The sequence below is a fragment of the Gastrolobium bilobum genome, unplaced genomic scaffold (assembly GCF_033153095.1).
Source record: "Gastrolobium bilobum isolate Gb01-03AN ecotype WA unplaced genomic scaffold, APGP_CSIRO_Gbil_v1 utg44780, whole genome shotgun sequence".
In the NCBI taxonomy this organism is placed as follows: Eukaryota; Viridiplantae; Streptophyta; class Magnoliopsida; order Fabales; family Fabaceae; genus Gastrolobium; species Gastrolobium bilobum.
In genome coordinates, this window is record NW_026899725.1 from 76,003 (window position 1) to 95,932 (window position 19,930).

Genomic DNA, 19,930 nt, shown 5'->3' on the forward strand with positions numbered 1-19,930 from the left:
CTGTGGGTTTTTATTTTTTAAATCACTGATTTATTTCTTTCTATTTTTCCATCACAATGCATGACAATTTTTCAAATCGTTATGTATTTTGGGGTTTCGGTGTGCGCCTTTTTTTTTCCTTTAAAATTGTATGCCAATTTCAAACGATTGGTAATTGCTTCTTTGTTCTCCTTTCTTTAAGAACTTGGTTGATATGAATTTTGGGGTTTCGGTGTGTTCCTTTTTTTTTTGCATTATTTTAGTTTTTAAACTTTCCACTACAGATTGGTTTTTGTTATTGCGCATGTCTTATTGACTTCATGTGTTATTACCAAGTTTGTGCTTCCCTGGAATAATTTGGTGTGACAACTGGGAAATGTAATATTTAAATCCCAGCTTTAGCTTCTCTTATGATCAATTTCTTTAATCTGTACAGCATTCCGATTTCTTTTCGTAAGTACCCGGAAAAATATTTTGCTGCCATGTACGTCTATGATTTTGTTTACTGTTCTATGGATTCTTAATTATGAGTTATAGGAATATGGAACTTTTTTGTAGAATAGAACATTTGTTTTCTGATTTCTTAGTAGAATCTATGCCAAGATAATGAGATATGGATAGTGTGAAGCCTTCCCCTGGATGTGTAGCCGCTTTTATGTAGTTTATTTTTTAATTTTTTTCTTGAATACTTTTTTTTGTTATTTTTTTGTCAATTGTCGTTTGTTTCCTCAGTTTGGCTTTGAGCTTGATACCCCTGAGCTTTTCTCAAAGAGCCCTTTTGTTACAATGAGAATTACTATGTTTGTTTGCCGTCAAAGCTAATTTAAGGGAATATTAGATGCAATAGTTGGTTCACCATGTTTTCTAATAGCAGTTCCCAATGTATCTGTGAGAAAACTGGTGCTTTGTTCTGTGCTCCCTATATAGCATAAGTTGGGATTTGGTTGCAGTTTGGAAAATTTTAAAACACTGAACTATTAAATATTTTGATGGAGTTTTATGATGGAAGAGAGTTTGAAAAGAATTATGAACCTTAGAACAGGTCTGTAATTTTAAGTGGTGAAGCATTATTTATGGAGGTGAGCTTATTTATTATTTTTTATGCATGGGTTTTATAGTTATTTCTTAGTGCTCTCTTGATTTATTTGGTCTGGTTCTCTTACTTATCCGTAGTGATATTTCACTACTTGTCTACTTAAATTCTTCTTGTTTAATTAAAAATTTATCACTTTCTTGTGTTGTGGAGCACACGGTTAATGTCCCAAAATTTATCCCTATTGTTATAATGTACTTTAGTAAACATGAATACAAATAGCATTATGCATTTGTAATCTTATGTGATGTCTGTGGCATATGTGATAGCTCTAAATTTAAAGGACCAAAGTTTTGTGTCCTTAGTTGGAAATCTGAGTCTTTGTCTTCAAGCATGGTCCGATGGAAATTTTAGTAGTGATGTTTGCTTTTTCATCACTGATTCAGATGAGTGCCATGTGCAAATGACTAAATGTGAAATTGGTATTTATTTTATGTGCAGAACGCAAGAAAACTGTTTTGTCATATCTAATCCATTCTTATGTCTAATGCGTGTGTTGTAATCTACATATTTTTCTACACTTATTTTTTAATTTTTGCATAAAAAAGGTGTGACTCTGCTTTCCCTGAAAAAATAGAAGAATTCATTACTCTTTTGAAGTACTTGTATGTATGCATTGGACAGTAATACTTTCTTAATATGCTATGATTACGATGATGTATCTATTGTGCTTTTTAAATAGCTGTAGTGGATTGAACCACCTATGATGTTAAACTATGTTGCTGTTGACTTTAATTTTTTTTTTAATTACAAGGTCGAAAACTGCATAACGCACAGCCATCATCTTTCAAGTGACAAACAACCTTCTGATCCCGAAGAACCTTTGAAAAGGTACTGTAACTATAATGGATTTATTCCAAAGCCATATTAATTGTAGCATTTTGATATTTATTCTGTATAATGGTTTTATTTTATTGAAATGAATGCAAAGTTGTTTGTTTAGTCATGTTAAATTACTTTCATGTTGGCAAAAAATATTATAGAAGTAATAAAAAGTTACTTCTTGGGCAGTAAAACACTGTCGCATTAGATTATATTAAAGATTTTTATTGTGGCATTAGATTAGATTACTCTTTACTGCCGTAGATTACTTCTTGGGCAGTAAAACACTTACCCTAACCTAAGACTAGACCTAAACACATATCCAAAGAGTAAGTTTAACCCTAAGATCAGAAATTATATTTGTATTCATGAACTTAAGAATATTGCAGTAGTGGTAAAATTAAAATGAGTACGAATTTGCTGAAATTGAGCATATTCTAACGAAGCTATCATCATTTTTCAGAGGTAATGGATAAGACATGGATAATGAAACCACGAAATACGATTGAATATGAACAAGGAGTTAGGGTATTCATTGATTTTGCTCTTTCTCATAGTTCTGTTGAGGGTTTGATATTATGCCCTTGCTCTCCTTGTGGTTTTAGAAAGTGGCACGAAAAGGACGTGGTTTTTGACCATTTACTTTGCACAAAATTCCCTGAAGGATACAATTTTTGGTATTTCCACGGCGAGACAGAGATTGCAGAAAGCAGTAATGTTGATCCAAATGTACAACATGCTGCCCAAGATCGCACTGTTCATGAAGATCCAATTCGAACCATGTTAAATGATGCTTTTGGGGTGGATGGGAACCATGAGGCTTTAAATGTTGGAGAAGATGGAAATCCAACCCATAATCCACATGAAGAAGGGTTTGAAGCGAAAGAATTTTATGAATTGGCAAAAGATGGAGAGCAACCATTGTACGAAGGGTGTAAGAAGTATTCAAAGTTATCCTTTATTGTGAAGTTGTATCATATCAAATGTTTGTGTGGGATGAGTGACAAGGCAATGACTCTGATATTGGAACTACTACACGATGCCTTTGAACAAGCAAAAATTCCAACTTCGTTTTATGAGGCAAAGAAGACAATTACCAAGTTAGGTTTGGATTATCAGAAAATACATGCTTGTCGAAATAATTGTATGCTATATTGGGGAGTGGAGGATGAAAATAAACAAATTTGCAAGGTATGTTACACATCTAGATGGAAACCACGCACTAAAGGAGGTGAAGTTAGTGATGGAAATAGTAAGCGTAATGTGCCTGCGAAAGTAGTTCATTACTTTCCACTAAAACCGCGCCTACAAAGGTTGTTTTTGTCGTCAAAGACTGCAGAAGACATGAAATGGCATGCTATGGATGGTGATCATGACGGAAAGATGAGGCATCCTAGAGATTCTGAAGCTTGGAAGAAATTTGATTCACTGCACACATCATTTGCATCAGACGCACGTAATGTTCGGCTTGGTTTGGCTACTGATGGCTTTAATCCATTTGGTAATATGAGTTCTAGTTACAGCATTTGGCCTGTTGTTTTAATTCCGTACAATACACCTCCATGGTTGTGTATGAAGTCAACATCATTTATTATTTCAACTATAATCCCTGGTAAACGAGCACCAGGAAATGATATTGATGTGTACTTACAACCCTTGATGAAAGAGCTGCAAGAATTATGGCTTGACGGTGTAGATACTTATGATGCTTCGGCAAGAGAGATGTTCAAATTACATGCAGCTTTATTATGGACCATTAGTGATTTTCCCGGATTAGGTAATCTGTCCGGGTGGAACACTTACACTGGGTTAGCTTGTCCATCATGTAACTTTGATTTTGAAACTTGTCGTCTTCATCATAGTAAAAAATGGTGTTTTATGGGTCATCGACGCTTTCTTCATCAAAGACACAGATTTAGATTGAACAAGGTGCGATTTAATGGAAAGCAAGATATGCGTAATCCTCCAACATTGTTGTCTGGTTGTGAGATTCTTGAACAAGTTCAAAATTTGCATGTTACATTTGGTCGAACACCTGAAGTAAATGGTAGAGGGAAAAGAGCACGTGTTAGTGATCGTGGTGCACATGGGAACACTATGCAGTGGAAGAAGAAAAGCATATTTTTTGAGCTTCCATACTGGAGGCATAATTTATTGCGTCACAATCTTGACCTGATGCACATTGAGAAGAATGTATGTGACAACATCATATTCACATTGCTTAATGATGCAAATAAATCAAAAGATCACATGAATGCTAGAAAAGACTTGCAAAGAATGGGTTGTAAGCATGACCTTTGGCCATTTGAAAATGGAAAGTATCCTTTAGCAGTGTACACAATGACTAATCAAGGCAAGAAGGCTTTCCTAAAGACCTTAAGGAATATCACTGTACCGGATGGTTATGCTAGCAACATTTCTAGGTGCATAGATGTTGATTCTATGAGGCTGAGTGGGATGTTGAAAAGTCACGATTGTCATATATTGATGGAGCAACTACTACCGTTGGCCACACGAATCTCATTGCCTGATAATGTATTAAGTATTTTAATTGAGTTGTGCTCATTCTTCAAGCAGCTAAGCGATAAGGTATTGACTGTTTCAAATTTGGATAATTTACAGCGTCAAGTTGTGCTAACTCTATGCCACATGGAAATGTTATTTCCCCCGTCTTTTTTCACTGTCATGGTTCATTTGGTTGTTCATCTTGTTGAGGAAGCTAAGCTTGGAGGTCCGGTTCACTACCGTTGGATGTATCCTATTGAGAGGTACTTGGGACAATTGAAATCATATGTTCGTAATAGAGCACAACCAGAAGGGTCTATAGCCCAAGGTTACCTAATACAAGAAATCTTAACATTTTGTTCAAGGTACCTTGATAATATTGAGACTATGTGGAATCGACTCAGACGTGTTGATGATGTTCCTGATGATATCTTCCCAAAATCACGCGTAGATGAATTGTTTCCCAATGTAGGAAAGCCAATTGGTGCATCGACTTATTTTAATCTTACATCCATGGAATGGTTACAGGCTCATAGACACGTGCTAACAAACTGCCCACTTGTTGAAAGCTATGTCCAGTAAGTACTGCCAATTTTTTTTTTAGTGCGTAAGTGACTATATTGTTTTTTGAATGTCTTTATTTTGATTAGGGAATTCAGGACCGACTTGAAGAGACAACTAAGGAGGAGTAATCGAAGTCAGGCTGAGATAGATAGGAGGGTTCATAGAGAGTTTGTCGAATGGTTCTCTAAACGCGTGAGTAATTTATCACATAGTGCAGATGATGAAGTGTTAGGCATATTTTTTGAAAAGTTTAAATGTAGTTGACTAACACTAGTTAGTTAACCATTGTAGGTTGTCATTGATATGGATAATATTGGGGAATCAGAGAAAGCCATTATGTTTTCCCTTGCGAAAGGTCCATTTTATCAAGCTAGAAGGTTCAATGCATATAATGTTAATGGCACCAAGTATCGTACCTTGGAACGCGAGAAGAACCTAAAAACCCAAAATAGTGGAGTTTATGGAACGTTTGACACTAGAAGTTATTCAAGTAGTAAAGATGGCCAAATGATATGTGGAGGGGTTCCTTACTATGGCAAATTGATTGACATCATTGAGATTAATTACAATGGATTATTCACAGTGGCTTTGTTTAAATGTCAATGGGCTGATACCACTACTCAAAGAGGGTTAAAAAAGGATAAATTGGGTTTTACTCAAGTGAACTTTTCTAAATTGATACATACTGGTGAGAAAGAAGATGATGAGCCATATATTAAAGCTTCTGAAGCTCAAATGGTTTTTTATGTTGATGATGAGAAAGAAACTGGTTGGAGTATACCTGTTAATGTGAAGCCTAGAGACTTATATGATATGGGTGAACATATTATGACATGCACCGACCAATTTCCACCACAAAACTTGGACCAAATTTTAGTTGATGACACATTACCTCTACATTTATCTAGACCTGCCATAGATGATGATGTTCCAAATTTGATTCCTAATCAAAATGAGGAAGAAGAAATGGATATATGACCTAATCTCCAAATATGTTTATGTCCATAATTTCAATTATTGTATTGCATTATTTATGTATGGTGTATTCTGTTTTGTATTTCATTTTTTGTATGTCCATAATATGGGTGAACATATTATTTTTGTATGTCCATGGCATAGGTGAAAACATTATTGTATTATGTTTTTTTTATTTGGTATTGTGAAGTTAATTATTAATGTGTAAGTTCTGTTGTATTTGATATATTATTATTGCTTAAGACTTATAATTGCACACAAATTGTATTCTGTGATTGCACACAATTTGTATTTACAGGATAATGGCACGCACCAAAAGATTCATTGCTAGGAGCCAATCCACAAGCTCTACTGCTCATGCACTTGAAGATCATATTGGGCAACCAAGTATTAACCATGGATACAATTCAAACCCAATCGGTACTAGTCAAGGAATAGATACTCAGCCACATGAATTGGCAGTCCAACAAGAAAAAATTTCAAGCCAATCTCCACAAGGTTGTGGTCCATCTCAGCCATCCAATGAAAGACCACCAACAAACCCTCCGAAGAGAACATGCAACAAATATTGGGTTGTTGATGTCGTAGCTGATAATGGTTTAATTGATGAGGAACGATTGCGGGTAAGGGATGTTTTGGTACTTCCACGTCACAAGAGAGTTGTGTTGGAATGGAATGAAGACAAACAACCTGTTGGAGATTCGTGTGGACTTCTCCATGGTTTTTTGGGACATATTGCATGTGATCCCAAAATATTCCCCATATGTTTTGATAGGTGGCCTAATGTACCTCCGGTGTATAAGGAAAATACTTGGAAGAGCACTATTAAGGTATAAATGATCATTAAATTTCCTAAGATATACAATGATTATTTTTTTTCCAGAAATAATGTCGTTGTATAATTTTTTTTTTATTCAGCCAAAATTTGTACTGGAGAGTGAATACCATTACAACTATTGTATGCAAAATATGGGAAAGAAATGGAAGGATAACAGGTATAGGATTTGCCATGAATTTTACAAGAAGGACAAGACGTATGAGCAAAACATTGAGAACTATCCTCAAGGCATCACAAGAGAGAATTGGGCTGGGTTTTTGCAATATAGATTAAGTGAGAAAGGGAAGGTAATATGAGGAGTCATACATATATTGTTGCATTATTTTTTATTTGACCTAAATATTTAAATTATTTGGACAATGCAGAGATACAGCGCAATAAATACTGCAAATAGAAAAAAACAAAAAATCCCACATACACTTGGATCAAAAACCATAGCAAGGCTGAAGAGGGAGCTGGTATGGTCTTTTGCCAATTTTTTATATGACTCTAATATTCTTTTAATATATAACTCATTCACATTTTTGTCATTACTGCAGGAAATACGAGATGGCAAAAAATATAGTAGGGGTGAAATGTATCCTATTGCTCACACAAAAAGGGATGGAAATTTTGTTAATGAAGAAGCTATGCTGAAAAATGTATGAAATTCTTGTATGCTGTTTTAAACATCATTTATATTATCTTTATATTATAAATGTAAACTATATATCATGTTTATATGTAGGATCAATTATTAACACAAATGCAAGAAGGATTGTCTGATGAAGAGGCATATGTACACGTTTTTGGGAAGGAACACCCAGGCCGTGTTAGAGGTATGGGATTTGGGGTGGTTCCATCGCAGTACCGTAGATCGTCTAACAGTTCGGGATCGTCTTCTTCTACTGTTCCAACGCCAGCTGAATACAACGCCCTCAAAGAAGAATTGGAAAGTATAAAAGGCAAGATGGTAGAATATGACATGATGAAAGAGCAAATGGCATTTTTTATGCAAAGTTTAGGAGCTCAAATACCATCTAATTTTTCATTTAATCAGGTAAATGTTGCATTTTGTTTTGCTAAATAATTACTGGGTATTTTGTTTGGATGAAGATACATTGTGGTATTTTTGTTTTTTGAAATCTTTTTCTTTTTTGCCCTCTAGTGTAAGGACATTTTGAAATTGCTGAATATTGAAGAATGTCTAGTTAAATAGGGGTTGAGGACTCTGGGAGAGATGAGGTGTGGTTTTTGCAATAGTTAAATACGTGTACAATTTAATTTGGTGGAGTGATTGTTAAATCATTTTGATTCTCTTTAGAGTGCTGCCTCAGTTTTAAATTATTTGTTAACTGTATCAATGCATATGGATTCATAAATAATGTGGAGAATTAAAGACTGGTTGTTGTTGTCCAACATTTATATATTAGCTTATTGTCATAGTGATATGATGGTGGTGGCTGTCTTAAATTATGAATGAGTGTTAGTAACTAAATTATTTTATCAGTTGCATTGAATTGTGTGACTGAGTTCATCAATCAGCCTTAAAGTAAAAGTGAATCTAGTTTGGTAATTGAAATATTATTTTTTTATATCGTTGCATCTGCATAATATGTGAAACTTGTAAACTTGGCTATGGCTAATATATGCTTCTTTTTTCCATTGCATTAGACTCCAGACTTGGGATCTCCGGGAGTTAGAAGATCCTCTAATGGTAGTCATGACCCACATTGTGAAGAACCAAATTCATCACCTCTACCACCAGCACCAGAATTTTAAATTTTATATTAGGATATCTATTTTGATGGAAATCCATATATGCACACTTTTTGTTTCCTACATATGGATGTAGTGTAGATGACATTGTGCATGGATTTCTTCCTTGAATGGTTGTAATTTTCTCGATTTTAAACTCCTATGATATCTCTAGATTGTTGTTTCCTGGATATTAAGTAGATGACATTGTGCATGGAATTTTTTTCAATGGATGGTTGTTAATTTTCTATAACTGTTGACCATTTCTAGTTAAGTCTCTATGGTTATGGATGTAAAATTTAAATATGCACTTTTAGCTAAAAGGTATGTATATTTACCTTTTCATACTCCTTTTTTTTAATTTTAATTAATTTTTTATTGGACATTGTAATAAAAATGACGTAAATTTATTTTTATTGAAAATGATTTTTACATACCAAATAAAATAGTACTTTTTTATAAACAAAATTGTAAATAATTCTAAATAAATATTTTTTTCTAACAAAAACCTGCCAAAATTACTGAAGAAAATAATTTAAAAAAAAAATCGCAAAAATAACTGTTTATTGCAATTGTCACCTTTTTACACTGCAGGCGGTTTTAGAAACCGCTTGGAAATTATTAAATCAACTTTTTCAGAACCGCCTGCCACTCCGCCTGAGATAATTCATTATAGGCGGTTTCCCAAACCGCCTTAGAAGGATTGGCCAACATATTTAAGTGATATTTTAGGCGTCTGCAGCCGTCACGTCAACCGACGAAAAGTTCTTCTGGCGGCTTGTCCAGCGGTTTGCTATAACCGTCGACGTATGACTGCGCGACTGTGTTATCTCAGTCGGTTTACTAACCGTCGGACTCAGCAAACAGAGGCGGTTTTAACCGCCTGAGTTTGTAAAATGAACCGCCTTTACATGCCTAGTTTCTTGTAGTGTTCTTTGATCTTATCTGGTAAGAGCACACGATCTATATCTCTTCTTGCTTCTTGCACTGATTTTAAAACCTCATGGATTTTGGATTCTGGTGCAACTGATCATATGGCTTGTCGTACTAAGTTGTTTTGTTCTTATCATCCTACTGTTGGTAGTCATACTATATCCGTAGCTGATGGATCCCATAAATCAGTTATTGGTTCTGGTAACATTCAAATTAAACCTTCCTTGTTTCTTAAAAATGTTCTTTATGTTCCTCAGCTTTCTACTAATCTTATCTCCACTCAAAAACTTACAACTGATTTGAATTGTTCTATCACATTTTTTCCTTCTCATTGTGTTATTCAGGATCTTACCACGAAGAAGACAATTGGAGTTGCTAATGAACAGGATGTGTTGTATCATCTCCTTCCAGACCATGCTAGCGAAAATCAGTTATTAATGACACACCATCCTTCTACCGCAGAGTCTATGATTTGGCTCCATCACAAGCGTCTGGGGCATCCACCATTTAGTCTTTTGAAGTCTATGTTCCCTTCTCTGTTTCTCAATAAGTCGGTTGAGACCTTTCATTGTGATGTTTGTGAATTTGCAAAACACCATAGAGTGTCATTTCCTTCTAGCACTATTAAAAGCAGGGAACCTTTTTCTCTTATCCATTCTGATGTTTGGGGCCCTTCTAAAGTGCACAATGTTTCAGGTGCAAGGTGGTTTGTTTCTTTTATTGATGATTGTACTCGGGTAACATGGATCTACTTGATGAAGGACAAGTCTGAAGTACCAGAGATATTTATTCAGTTTCATCACATGGTTGAGACTCAGTTTGGTAAGGGTATTAAAAGACTAAGATCTGATAATGGTACTGAGTACGTCAATCAACACCTGTCACAATTCATTTCAGACAGAGGTATAATTCATAAGCTCACATGTGTTGATACCCCTCAACAAAACGGGGTTGCTGAAAGGAAAAATCGTCACCTCCTTGAAGTTGCTAGAGCTCTACTTTTCCAGACATATGTTCCTAGTTCTTATTGGGGAGAAGCAGTGTTAGCTGCAACTTTTTTGATCAACCGTTTACCTTCACGGATCCTTAACAATATCATTACATGACTTCCTTCTTTCCTTCTGTTCCCATATTGCAGATCCTTCCACCAAGAGTGTTTGGATGTGTTTCCTTTGTCCATGTTCATAAACAACATTAGAGTAAGTTGGATCCTAGGGCTCTTAAGTGTGTCTTCCTTGGTTATACCCCTTATAAAAAAGGGTGCAAGTGTTATCATCCACCAAGTCGAAATTTTTTTGTTTCTATGGATGTCACATTTCAAGAATCTGAATCTTATTTCCTGGGTCTTCATCGTCAGGGGAAGAACAGTTCTTCAGAAGACTCGTCCCCTTCCTTCTTTGAGTCTGGATCAATCTTCTCTCTTCCTAGTGTGTCTGCTCCTGGTGTGTCAGAACCTTCAAATACACTTGAGATACGAAAAATTTTGACACCTGAATTGGTATATCAGAGGAGGAAACAACTCATACTGTCTCACCAGCAACCTCAATCGTCCGAACCACTGGTAAGTCCTAAATCTCCTATTTCTTCTGAGTCTCCTGAATCTCCTGTTTCTGATTCTAATATTATTTCCTCTCATGATTTGTCTATTTCTTCTGATATCTCAATGACTTACCCATTGCTTCTGCTTCTGATGACTTACCTATTGCTCTTAGAAAAGGAAAAAGATCTTGTCACAAGAAAACTTGTTCCTCTTGTCCCTCTTGTACTCAATACCCTATCTCCCACTTTGTTTCCTTTGCTAATCTTTCCATGCAGCACAAAAGCTTTGTTTCAGCACTAGATCCTATTGCAATCCCAAAATCAGTACATGAAGCCTTGAAAGAGAGGAATTGAGCTCAAGCCATGCAAGAGGAGATGAATGCGTTGGAGAAAAATAAAACATGGGAGGTTATTGATAGACCCAACGGAAAGAAAGCAGTAGGGTGCAGATGGGTTTATGCCTTGAAATATAATTTTGATGGCACTCTTGAGAGATACAAGGCTCGATTAGTGGCCAAAGGTTACACTCAAACCTATGGCATTGATTATGAAGAAACCTTTGCTCCAGTTGCAAAGATGAATACAGTGAGAATCTTGTTATCCCTTGCTGCCCATTACAATTGGGATATAAATCAATTTGTTGTGAAAAATGCTTTCCTCAATGTTGAGTTAGAAGAAGAAGTCTACATGGAAATCCCGCCTGGTTTTGATTCTGTGAAAGGGGAAAATAAAGTTTGTAGATTAAAAAAGGCCTTGTATGGATTGAAGCAGTCACCTCGTGCTTGGTTTGGAATGTTTACTAAGGTTATGATGACCTTAGGATACAGACAGAGTCAAGGAGATCACACTCTTTTCTTCAAGCACTCCCAAAATGGGAAGCTTACTGTGCCCTTGTATATGTTGATGATATTATTATCACAGGTGATGACTTTGTGGAGAGACAGATTCTGCAAACACGGCTTGCCTCTGAGTTTGAAGTCAAAGACCTTGGAAAACTGAGATATTTCCTAGGGATAGAAGTAACTCATTCAAGCAAAGGAATTTTTATCAGCCAGAGGAAATATGTTCTTGATCTTCTCAAAGAAGCAGGAAAGCTCGGGTGTAAACCCTCTAATACTTCTATTGAGCAGAATCACAAGATGGGCTATGAAGAAGAGAGTCCTCCAGTTGATAAAGGACAATATCAACGGCTAGTTGGGAAATTGATATATCTGGCCCATACTAGACCAGACCTAGCTTATGCTGTTAGTGTTGTCAGTCAGTTTATGCACGATCCAAAGGAAAAACACATGCAGACAGTAGAGAGAATTCTTCAGTATCTTAAAGGTACTTGTTGCCTTGCTAACAGTTGTGCAAGTAATGCGCGCAAGTATACGCGACAACAAGTAATATAGGGCTGTTATAAGTCCCAGATATCGTTCCCACAAGGATCGTTGGCGTTTTGAAATAACTAAAGTTTGTAATTGCTTAAAACTGAGTTACTATTTGAAAATAAAAGAAATACAAATTGTAAGGTAAAAATAATCTAGAATGGATCTAAAATACTACTGTTCACTTTTCTTTTAAAATATTTCTGAATTACTTTCCTAAGTTATAAAATAAGGAGTAAGGATGAAGCAAATTAACTGACAGATGTGACAAGAATTTTTTTTTTTTTTTTTTTTTTTGTATTTAAAATTGGAAACAGAACAGAGATTGAAATATGAAATAACAAAGGAAAATAAAAATCTGAGTTGATTAAGAGGTTTTAAAAAAAGGTGGGTTGAGTTCTGGCTCTCCTTCCCCACAGTGCTTGAAAAATAATTTGATTAACAAAAAGCTCATTCTAAGATTCTCAGTTAACAGGACTGTATTGTTAATTTTTAATCTCTTAAAAATTATTTTATCCCAAAGTTGCCCACTTCCATATCTCTATGCCAAGTGGGATTAGGACTCTTGAGATTCAGGTCCAATATTACATGACGACTCATTCATTTCTGAATTGAGATCCCTTAGATGATTTCTCATCTAAGTCCATGTGTCTAATGCAGAATCCAGAATTAATTGTTTCTCAACAACTAAATCCTAACCAAACATCTGACATTTGGCCAAAATGCAGATAATTTTAAACATTAGAAACTGCATTAAACAAGTGAGATATAAACATTAAAACCAGGAAATCAAATATTTGACAAGCACTGAGGTTTGGGTATCACCTAAACCCAACCTCTAAAAAGTTAGCCACTATCCATATGGATGAGGCTTACACACAGTAACAGAGAACTACAGAAATCACAAAATACAAATTCTAAAAACTAAAATTACAGCACTGGCCTAACAACCGGCAATCTCAGTGCTGTAAAGACATGCATCAAGTTCATCAAATGAACCAGAATCTCATTACAAAACAGAAATTAAAAGAAAATAAAAAATTGTCCAGAAAACAAAAACTGAGAAAAACGATAAATCAGAAATCAGGAGTGGGAAGAAGGTTCCTTTTGACTCACCCTCTTTCCCTTTTTATAGGGTTCCTTTCCTTCTTTGCGCGATTTTCCTCTCCAGCTCAGCAGGTATACACGCGCTCCTTGCGCGTTACACACCGGTGGTCCCCAACAGCTCCCTCCTCAGACAATCTAAATGGATTGTTGCTCCTTCACCCCGTACGTAAACTTGCGCCCACAAATCGCTCCAGCCTCCACTCTCAAAAAAGTATCCAGCTCATCCACTCAGCAAGGGGTTGTTGTTTTGACGTTTTCTGTATGAGGAAAGGGTGTCTAGGGTTTGGTTAATCTCTCAATGAACCGTGATTGAGGGTTTATCTTGACAAATAAACCAAATACAGAGAACGGTTTGGCTTTGCAAATCGATTTGTGGTCAGGAACTTTGGTCGGTTGTGTGCTAGGGTTTTCTAGCAGCCCTTTCTTCTCGTTTCTGACTCTGTCTCTTCCTTTCTTTAATTTTTCTTCATCTGGGCTTTTTAGGTCCGGCCCATCACTTCCCTGTATTTTTTTTCTCATGCTGACTTCTTTTCTTTCCTCTAATGGGTATTTCTGATGAAAAAGGAAAATGGGCCTGAAAAATGGAATGTTACAGCCCATTAGCACTTTAATCAGTAAATTCAACTCAGTGTAAATTTGGGGCTTTTACTAACATAAAAAGTATTCTTTTATTTCCATTTGCACATTAAAACCATATGTTTCAAGTCTCATTTCAGAGACTTATCACACCCCCAAACTTAACTTGTTGCTTGTCCTCAAGTAACACAAGAAATTAGTTCCAGAATTTATCAACTTAACAACTCTTCACAACCCGAGAAATTGCATTACATCATTTAAAGCTTACTCAAAATCAATCAACAATCCAAAACACTTCTCAGCAGCATTTCAATGTTCAGCTTTTAAAACCAAACTTCAGTGCATCATATTATCACAAAGATCAGGGAACAGAGGTGGGTACGTAGTTCAGCAATCCATCAATCACAAACCAGGCAGCTAAATGATCCTTTTATTCCATAAAACTACTCAGCAAATAGTGTGTGAAATTCAAATGCATAAGTGCCTCACTGACTGTTGAATAATGACAAAAGAGATTCTGAAAAATTCAATTCTTAACATAGCATGCAATATTTTTCAAAAGGCAACAAAGATGGCAACTTTTCACAGCCTCACTGACTTACAGAATTATTCACTCAATGCTCAAGGGTTCTGTTTCTCTCAATCCAACACTAGGAATAGCTTTGACATAGGCTTGATAAGATGCTCTTGTCTTCTAAGTGACACACAGACCTGAACTTAATCAAAGGGACTTGAATAGGTTGTAACTTGGCTAAGGTGAAGGTGGAAAATTTGTGGGGGATTGGCTAACTTAGCTATGATGGAATGGAAACACAATTATGAAGCATAATCAACTAATTAAGTGGCTGCTACTTTAACTGCTATTTTTCTCTTTTTGAAAATCTCTTTTTATTTTATTTTATTTTATTTTTATTTATTTTAATGAACTCAAACTTTTCATTTTATTAGCAGTCTCTTACTTTCTATTCCTTCTCTTTTTTTTTTCTTTTTTTTTTTTAACAACCAAATAACAAAAAAAATCTTGCTTCTTTTTCTGTTTCCATCATAACTAAGAGGTGTAATAGATTGTGGGATAAGATAAAATGTGGGTATGTGAAAAGAAAAGGTCAAAGGCTCAAAATGGGTTTTCAATGGATGATGATCTATGGATGGCTTTTTGGTTTGAAAATGGTTAAACAAAACAACAAATTGCCCTCATCATTTTAAACTCAAGCCAACGCTACACTTCTTCAACTAAGCACCAAAGCAAGTTCTGCCTCACTACCCCAGTGTGAACCCCTCATGGAGAAAAAAAATTTGCTGTGTAGGCTCAATATCTCACAGTGTTGGTAAAGTCACCATCTCGCATGCTTATTGTTAAAATTCACAAGATGCATTAATCAACTAAATTTCTCAACCTCTCACTGCCTTTTACCCATCAATCATTTAAAACACTCATGTCACTCTTCATCCACAAAACTACCCTGAGTTCTTTTCCTTTATTCAAATTCTCAGCTGCTTAGTTGTGATACTGACCACTCATTGCTAAACATCACACTCCTCAAATCCATTCTCATATCCAAAATTCCCTTTCACCAAAACAGCACAAAATCTCTTCCTAACTCAAAACAACCAAACCAACAGAAAACTTCATACAACTCTAAAAACAACAAATCCAATCAAAACAGCAACTGAAACATAGGAAATTAATTCAAACTAAAAAAAAAAAAAAAATTCTAAAGAGCAAACATGGTTTGTGGTGCATTAACAAAATACTCTCCCCCAAACTTAATTTCAACAGTGTCCTCACTGTTGTGCCTCAAACAAGTTACACAAATGAAAATTTTACAAGTAGGATCAGTGTAACCTGAGGCCAGAAGAAGTTCTGGCCTATTTCTCCTGATAATCTGAGTCCCCTGACTCAGATTTATCCACATCTTCAGATTCTGATTCAGAAGACTGCATTTCTTCTTCTTCATTGTCACTCACTTCCTCTATGGCAGCTTTTGTTCTTGGCCTTCTCCTCTTCCTTGAGCTAAATGGGTGGCCATGTTCCTTTGTAGGTAGAGGAGTTGTCTCTTGCCTTGTAGGTTGGGGAGAAGGAGGATTGCCAGCAGCTTTTGCCATGACTTCTTTTACCTGTGGATCAACAAATACTGAAGAAGGTGGCCATGTTAAATCATCAGGAAGTGAAGGTAAACCAGGAAAATTTGCAAAGGTATTTTTCAAAAAATCATTCAAGACTCTGTCCCTCCCTACAATGTAATCATGAAATCTGGCTCTATTATACATAAAAGTGTAAAATTGATCATATGTTTTCTCAAACAGCAAGTCCATTTTTTTGTTATGATCTTGCATTTGCATGAGCACTTTATGTATATGAACCAGATTATTATGTAACCCGCCTGGGAAAGGCTGGTCTTCAGTGGGAGGGACCATAGTCTCCAAGTGATTTGCAATATTTCCTTCTATTTCCAACTTTTCTTTCTCAACAGAGGGTGCAGCAATGCCCTTTTTTAATTTAGTAATGATTCGCAGAGTTATAGCCTCACTAACTTTAAAGAACACATCAGCTTGGTTTGCTGTGACACCCTTTTTCTTGCATAATTGTGATATGAAGCTAGGGAACCGTAGCTTGCCTTTCCTACCCCCAGCACAAGCTCCAATTCCTCTAAAAACTAATTTGGCAGCATCTACTGGTTTCCCAACCAATAAACACCACAACAACACAGCTCTATCCTTAGTCACTAAATTTACATGAGTGGTAGGGAGCAATCTGGCTCTAATGAAGTGGTACCACGTTTGAGCTTTTTCATTTAGAAAGTGTTTTTGCAGAGTATAGTTCTTTTCCTTTATCTCCCATTCAGCCCCAGGGACTGCTATGACCTCTAATATTGCTGCCATGAAAGCAGGATCATGCTTCTTGACATGCTTGGAAAACTCATCTTTAGAGGCCTTCGGTAGGGAAAAGAATTCCCTAATAACCTTGGGTTCAAAGGAAACTTTAATGCCCCTGACACTAACCTCAGTTTGACTGTCATTTAAAATTTCTGCATAAAATTCTCTTACCACATTGACATTAGCCGCATCCTTAGGATGCAGGTAAAACTGTTCCCAATGTTGAATTTTTACTACTTCATGCACATATTCAGGATAAGAGGCATTTTCCTCAAATCCCTTGTCAGGGGTAGGGTCCCTAGCAAGCATAGTCTTTTCAAACCTTTCTATTGCTTTTTCACATGTGAAGGAGGAGAGGGAAAAACTCTCAGGATCAGGTGTGTGAGGTGTAAGCTTTGGACTGTGAGGTCCTCCACTACGCAAGATATGTTTTCTAACCATGATGCCTAAAAAATATTAAAACAGCAAATTGAAATTACCAAAAACAGAAAAATAGCAAAAATAAAACTGAGTTGATACTCAGACCACTCCCCCAAACTTTATACTGAATTTGCTTCCAGAAATCAGCAAACAGAATTCGCTTAACACCTGTAAACAAACAGAATGAGAGTGTCAGGACTCAGATATTCTATCTACAAAAGTTTTTTTTTTTTTTTTTTTAACAACTGAAAAACAGTAACTGAAATATATACAAAACACAACAATAATAAAGCTTAATTTCTGATTAGAGTCTCAAGCTAGACTCTTCACTGTTCGTTTGTGTTTAAATGGTGGGAGGGTCAGCAAGAGATATTGAGATTTGAGCTTTCTCAATTCCCTCCCCCAAATAATTTTTAAGCCTTTGACCATTGACAGTGAACTTGGTCCCATCTTTCTCATTTAAAATGTCCACTGCACCATGTAAATGGACTTTTGTTACCTTAAATGGACCAGACCACCTAGACTTTAACTTTCCCGGAAAGAATTTTAGCCTAGAATTAAAGAGCAGGACCTGTTGTCCCTCAAAGAACTGCCTATCTGAAATTTGCTTATCATGCCATCTCTTCATTTGTTCTTTATACAGCTTGGCATTTTCATAAGCATTTAATCTAAATTCATCCATTTCATTCAGTTGGAGAATTCTCTTTTCTCCTGAGGCAGTGGCATCAACATTCAATTGAGTAGTAGCCCAGTATGCTTTATATTCCAACTCTAAGGGTAAATGACAATTTTTACCAAAAATCAATTTGTAAGGTGAGCAACCTAAAGGTGTTCTATAGGCTGTCCTATAAGCCCACAAGGAATCATCTAATTTCAAGGACCAATCCTTTCTTGAAGGATTCACAACTTTTTCCAGAATTCTTTTCACTTCCCTATTTGTGACTTCTACTTGCCCACTGGTTTGTGGGTGGTAAGCAGTAGAGACTTTATGCTTAACTCCATATTTAGCCAAAAGGGCTTCAAATTGTCTACTAGCAAAGTGCTTACCTCCATCACTTATAATGGCCCTTGGAGTTCCAAATCGGGTAAAAATATTCTTTTTCAAGAATTTAATTACCACTTTTGAATCATTTGTGGGTAGGGCAGCAGCCTCTACCCATTTGGAAACATAGTCCACAGCCACCAATATATACTGATTCCCGAAGGAAGGGGGAAATGGTCCCATAAAATCTATGCCCCAAACATCAAAAAGTTCTATTTCCAAAATTGGCTTCAAAGGCATTTCTTGCCTTCGAGACACATTACCAGTCCTTTGACACCTATCACATTTATGGACATAAACATTGGCATCCTTGAATAAAGTAGGCCAATAAAAACCAGATTGCAACACCTTTGCTGCTGTCCTTAGACCACCAAAATGACCACCATATGGTGAGTCATGACATTGCTGTAAAATTGCCTCTTTCTCTTCCTCCAACACACATCTCCTAATTATCTGATCAGCACATTTCTTAAACATGTAGGGTTCATCCCACAAATAAAACCTACTGTCATGCACCAACTTCCTCCTCTGTTGGTAACTCAACTCTTTAGGAAGTTCCCCACTAACTAAATAGTTAGCAAAATCAGCATACCATGGGGTTGTGTTGGAGGTAATTAAAAATAGCTGCTCATCCGGGAAAGTTTCCCTAATGGCTTGCTCAACTCCCACATCATTTTTCTGCCCTTCATTAAGCCTAGACAAGTGGTCAGCCACTTGATTCTCGGTTCCTTTCCTATCTTTAATCTCCATATCAAACTCTTGAAGGAGAAGAACCCATCTAATCAATCTAGGCTTAGAATCCTTCTTTTCCACCAAATATTTTATGGCAGAATGGTCAGTATATACAGTGACTTTGGTACCTACCAAATAAGATCTAAACTTGTCAAAGGCAAATACAACAGCCAACAGTTCTTTTTCAGTAACTGTATAATTCAGTTGGGCTCCATTTAAGGTTCGGCTAGCATAGTAAATAGAGTGAAAAACTCTATTTTTTCTTTGTCCTAAAACAGCCCCCACTGCCCAATCACTTGCATCACACATTAATTCAAAGGGCAGTGACCAGTCAGGAGCTATTATGATGGGAGCAGAAATTAATTTCTGTTTTAGCTCCTTAAAGGCTTTGTGACAAGCCTCATCAAATACCTTTTATGTCTGCTAAAGACCAACCTATAGCCCTCTTAAATTTTTTTAAAACAGTCAGCAACTGTTCTTCTTCTAGCACAGTGAGCAGATTGGACACTATGACAGGCAAGGTATCTTTTTCTCCTAGGTAAGCATATCTAAGATGGTTAGGCAGAGGCTTAAGTTCTAACACAGGGGGTTCTTCAATTGAAGATTTGGGAATTTTTAATCCTCTCTTGGCCAATTCTAATGACTCAAAATTTTTATTTTTCCAAACCACATCAGTTTTAGAATTCAGCCACTTAACTACTTCCTCAGAATCAGTTTGATTGATTTCTAGACCCTCAAAACCAGAATTTTGTAAAGGGTCTAATGAGGACTCATGCAAAAATTTATCTTTGACTACACAGTCAATGATATCTAGTCTTGAA

At 36.2% G+C, this 19,930-nt stretch overlaps 2 protein-coding genes across 2 annotated transcripts; both read left to right on the plus strand.

Annotated features, from left to right (window-relative positions):
* Positions 1 to 2,362: 2,362 nt before the first annotated feature.
* On the plus strand, positions 2,363 to 5,941 carry LOC133292947 (uncharacterized). The gene is made up of 3 exons (XM_061491438.1): positions 2,363 to 4,977; positions 5,050 to 5,155; positions 5,255 to 5,941. The coding sequence occupies exons 1-3, from the start codon at positions 2,363 to 2,365 to the stop codon at positions 5,939 to 5,941; spliced, it is 3,408 nt and encodes a 1,135-aa protein (XP_061347422.1).
* A 299-nt stretch (positions 5,942 to 6,240) lies between these two features.
* Positions 6,241 to 7,974, plus strand: LOC133292948 (uncharacterized). The gene is made up of 6 exons (XM_061491439.1): positions 6,241 to 6,768; positions 6,857 to 7,063; positions 7,142 to 7,234; positions 7,316 to 7,417; positions 7,504 to 7,815; positions 7,924 to 7,974. The coding sequence occupies exons 1-6, from the start codon at positions 6,241 to 6,243 to the stop codon at positions 7,972 to 7,974; spliced, it is 1,293 nt and encodes a 430-aa protein (XP_061347423.1).
* Positions 7,975 to 19,930: the final 11,956 nt, after the last annotated feature.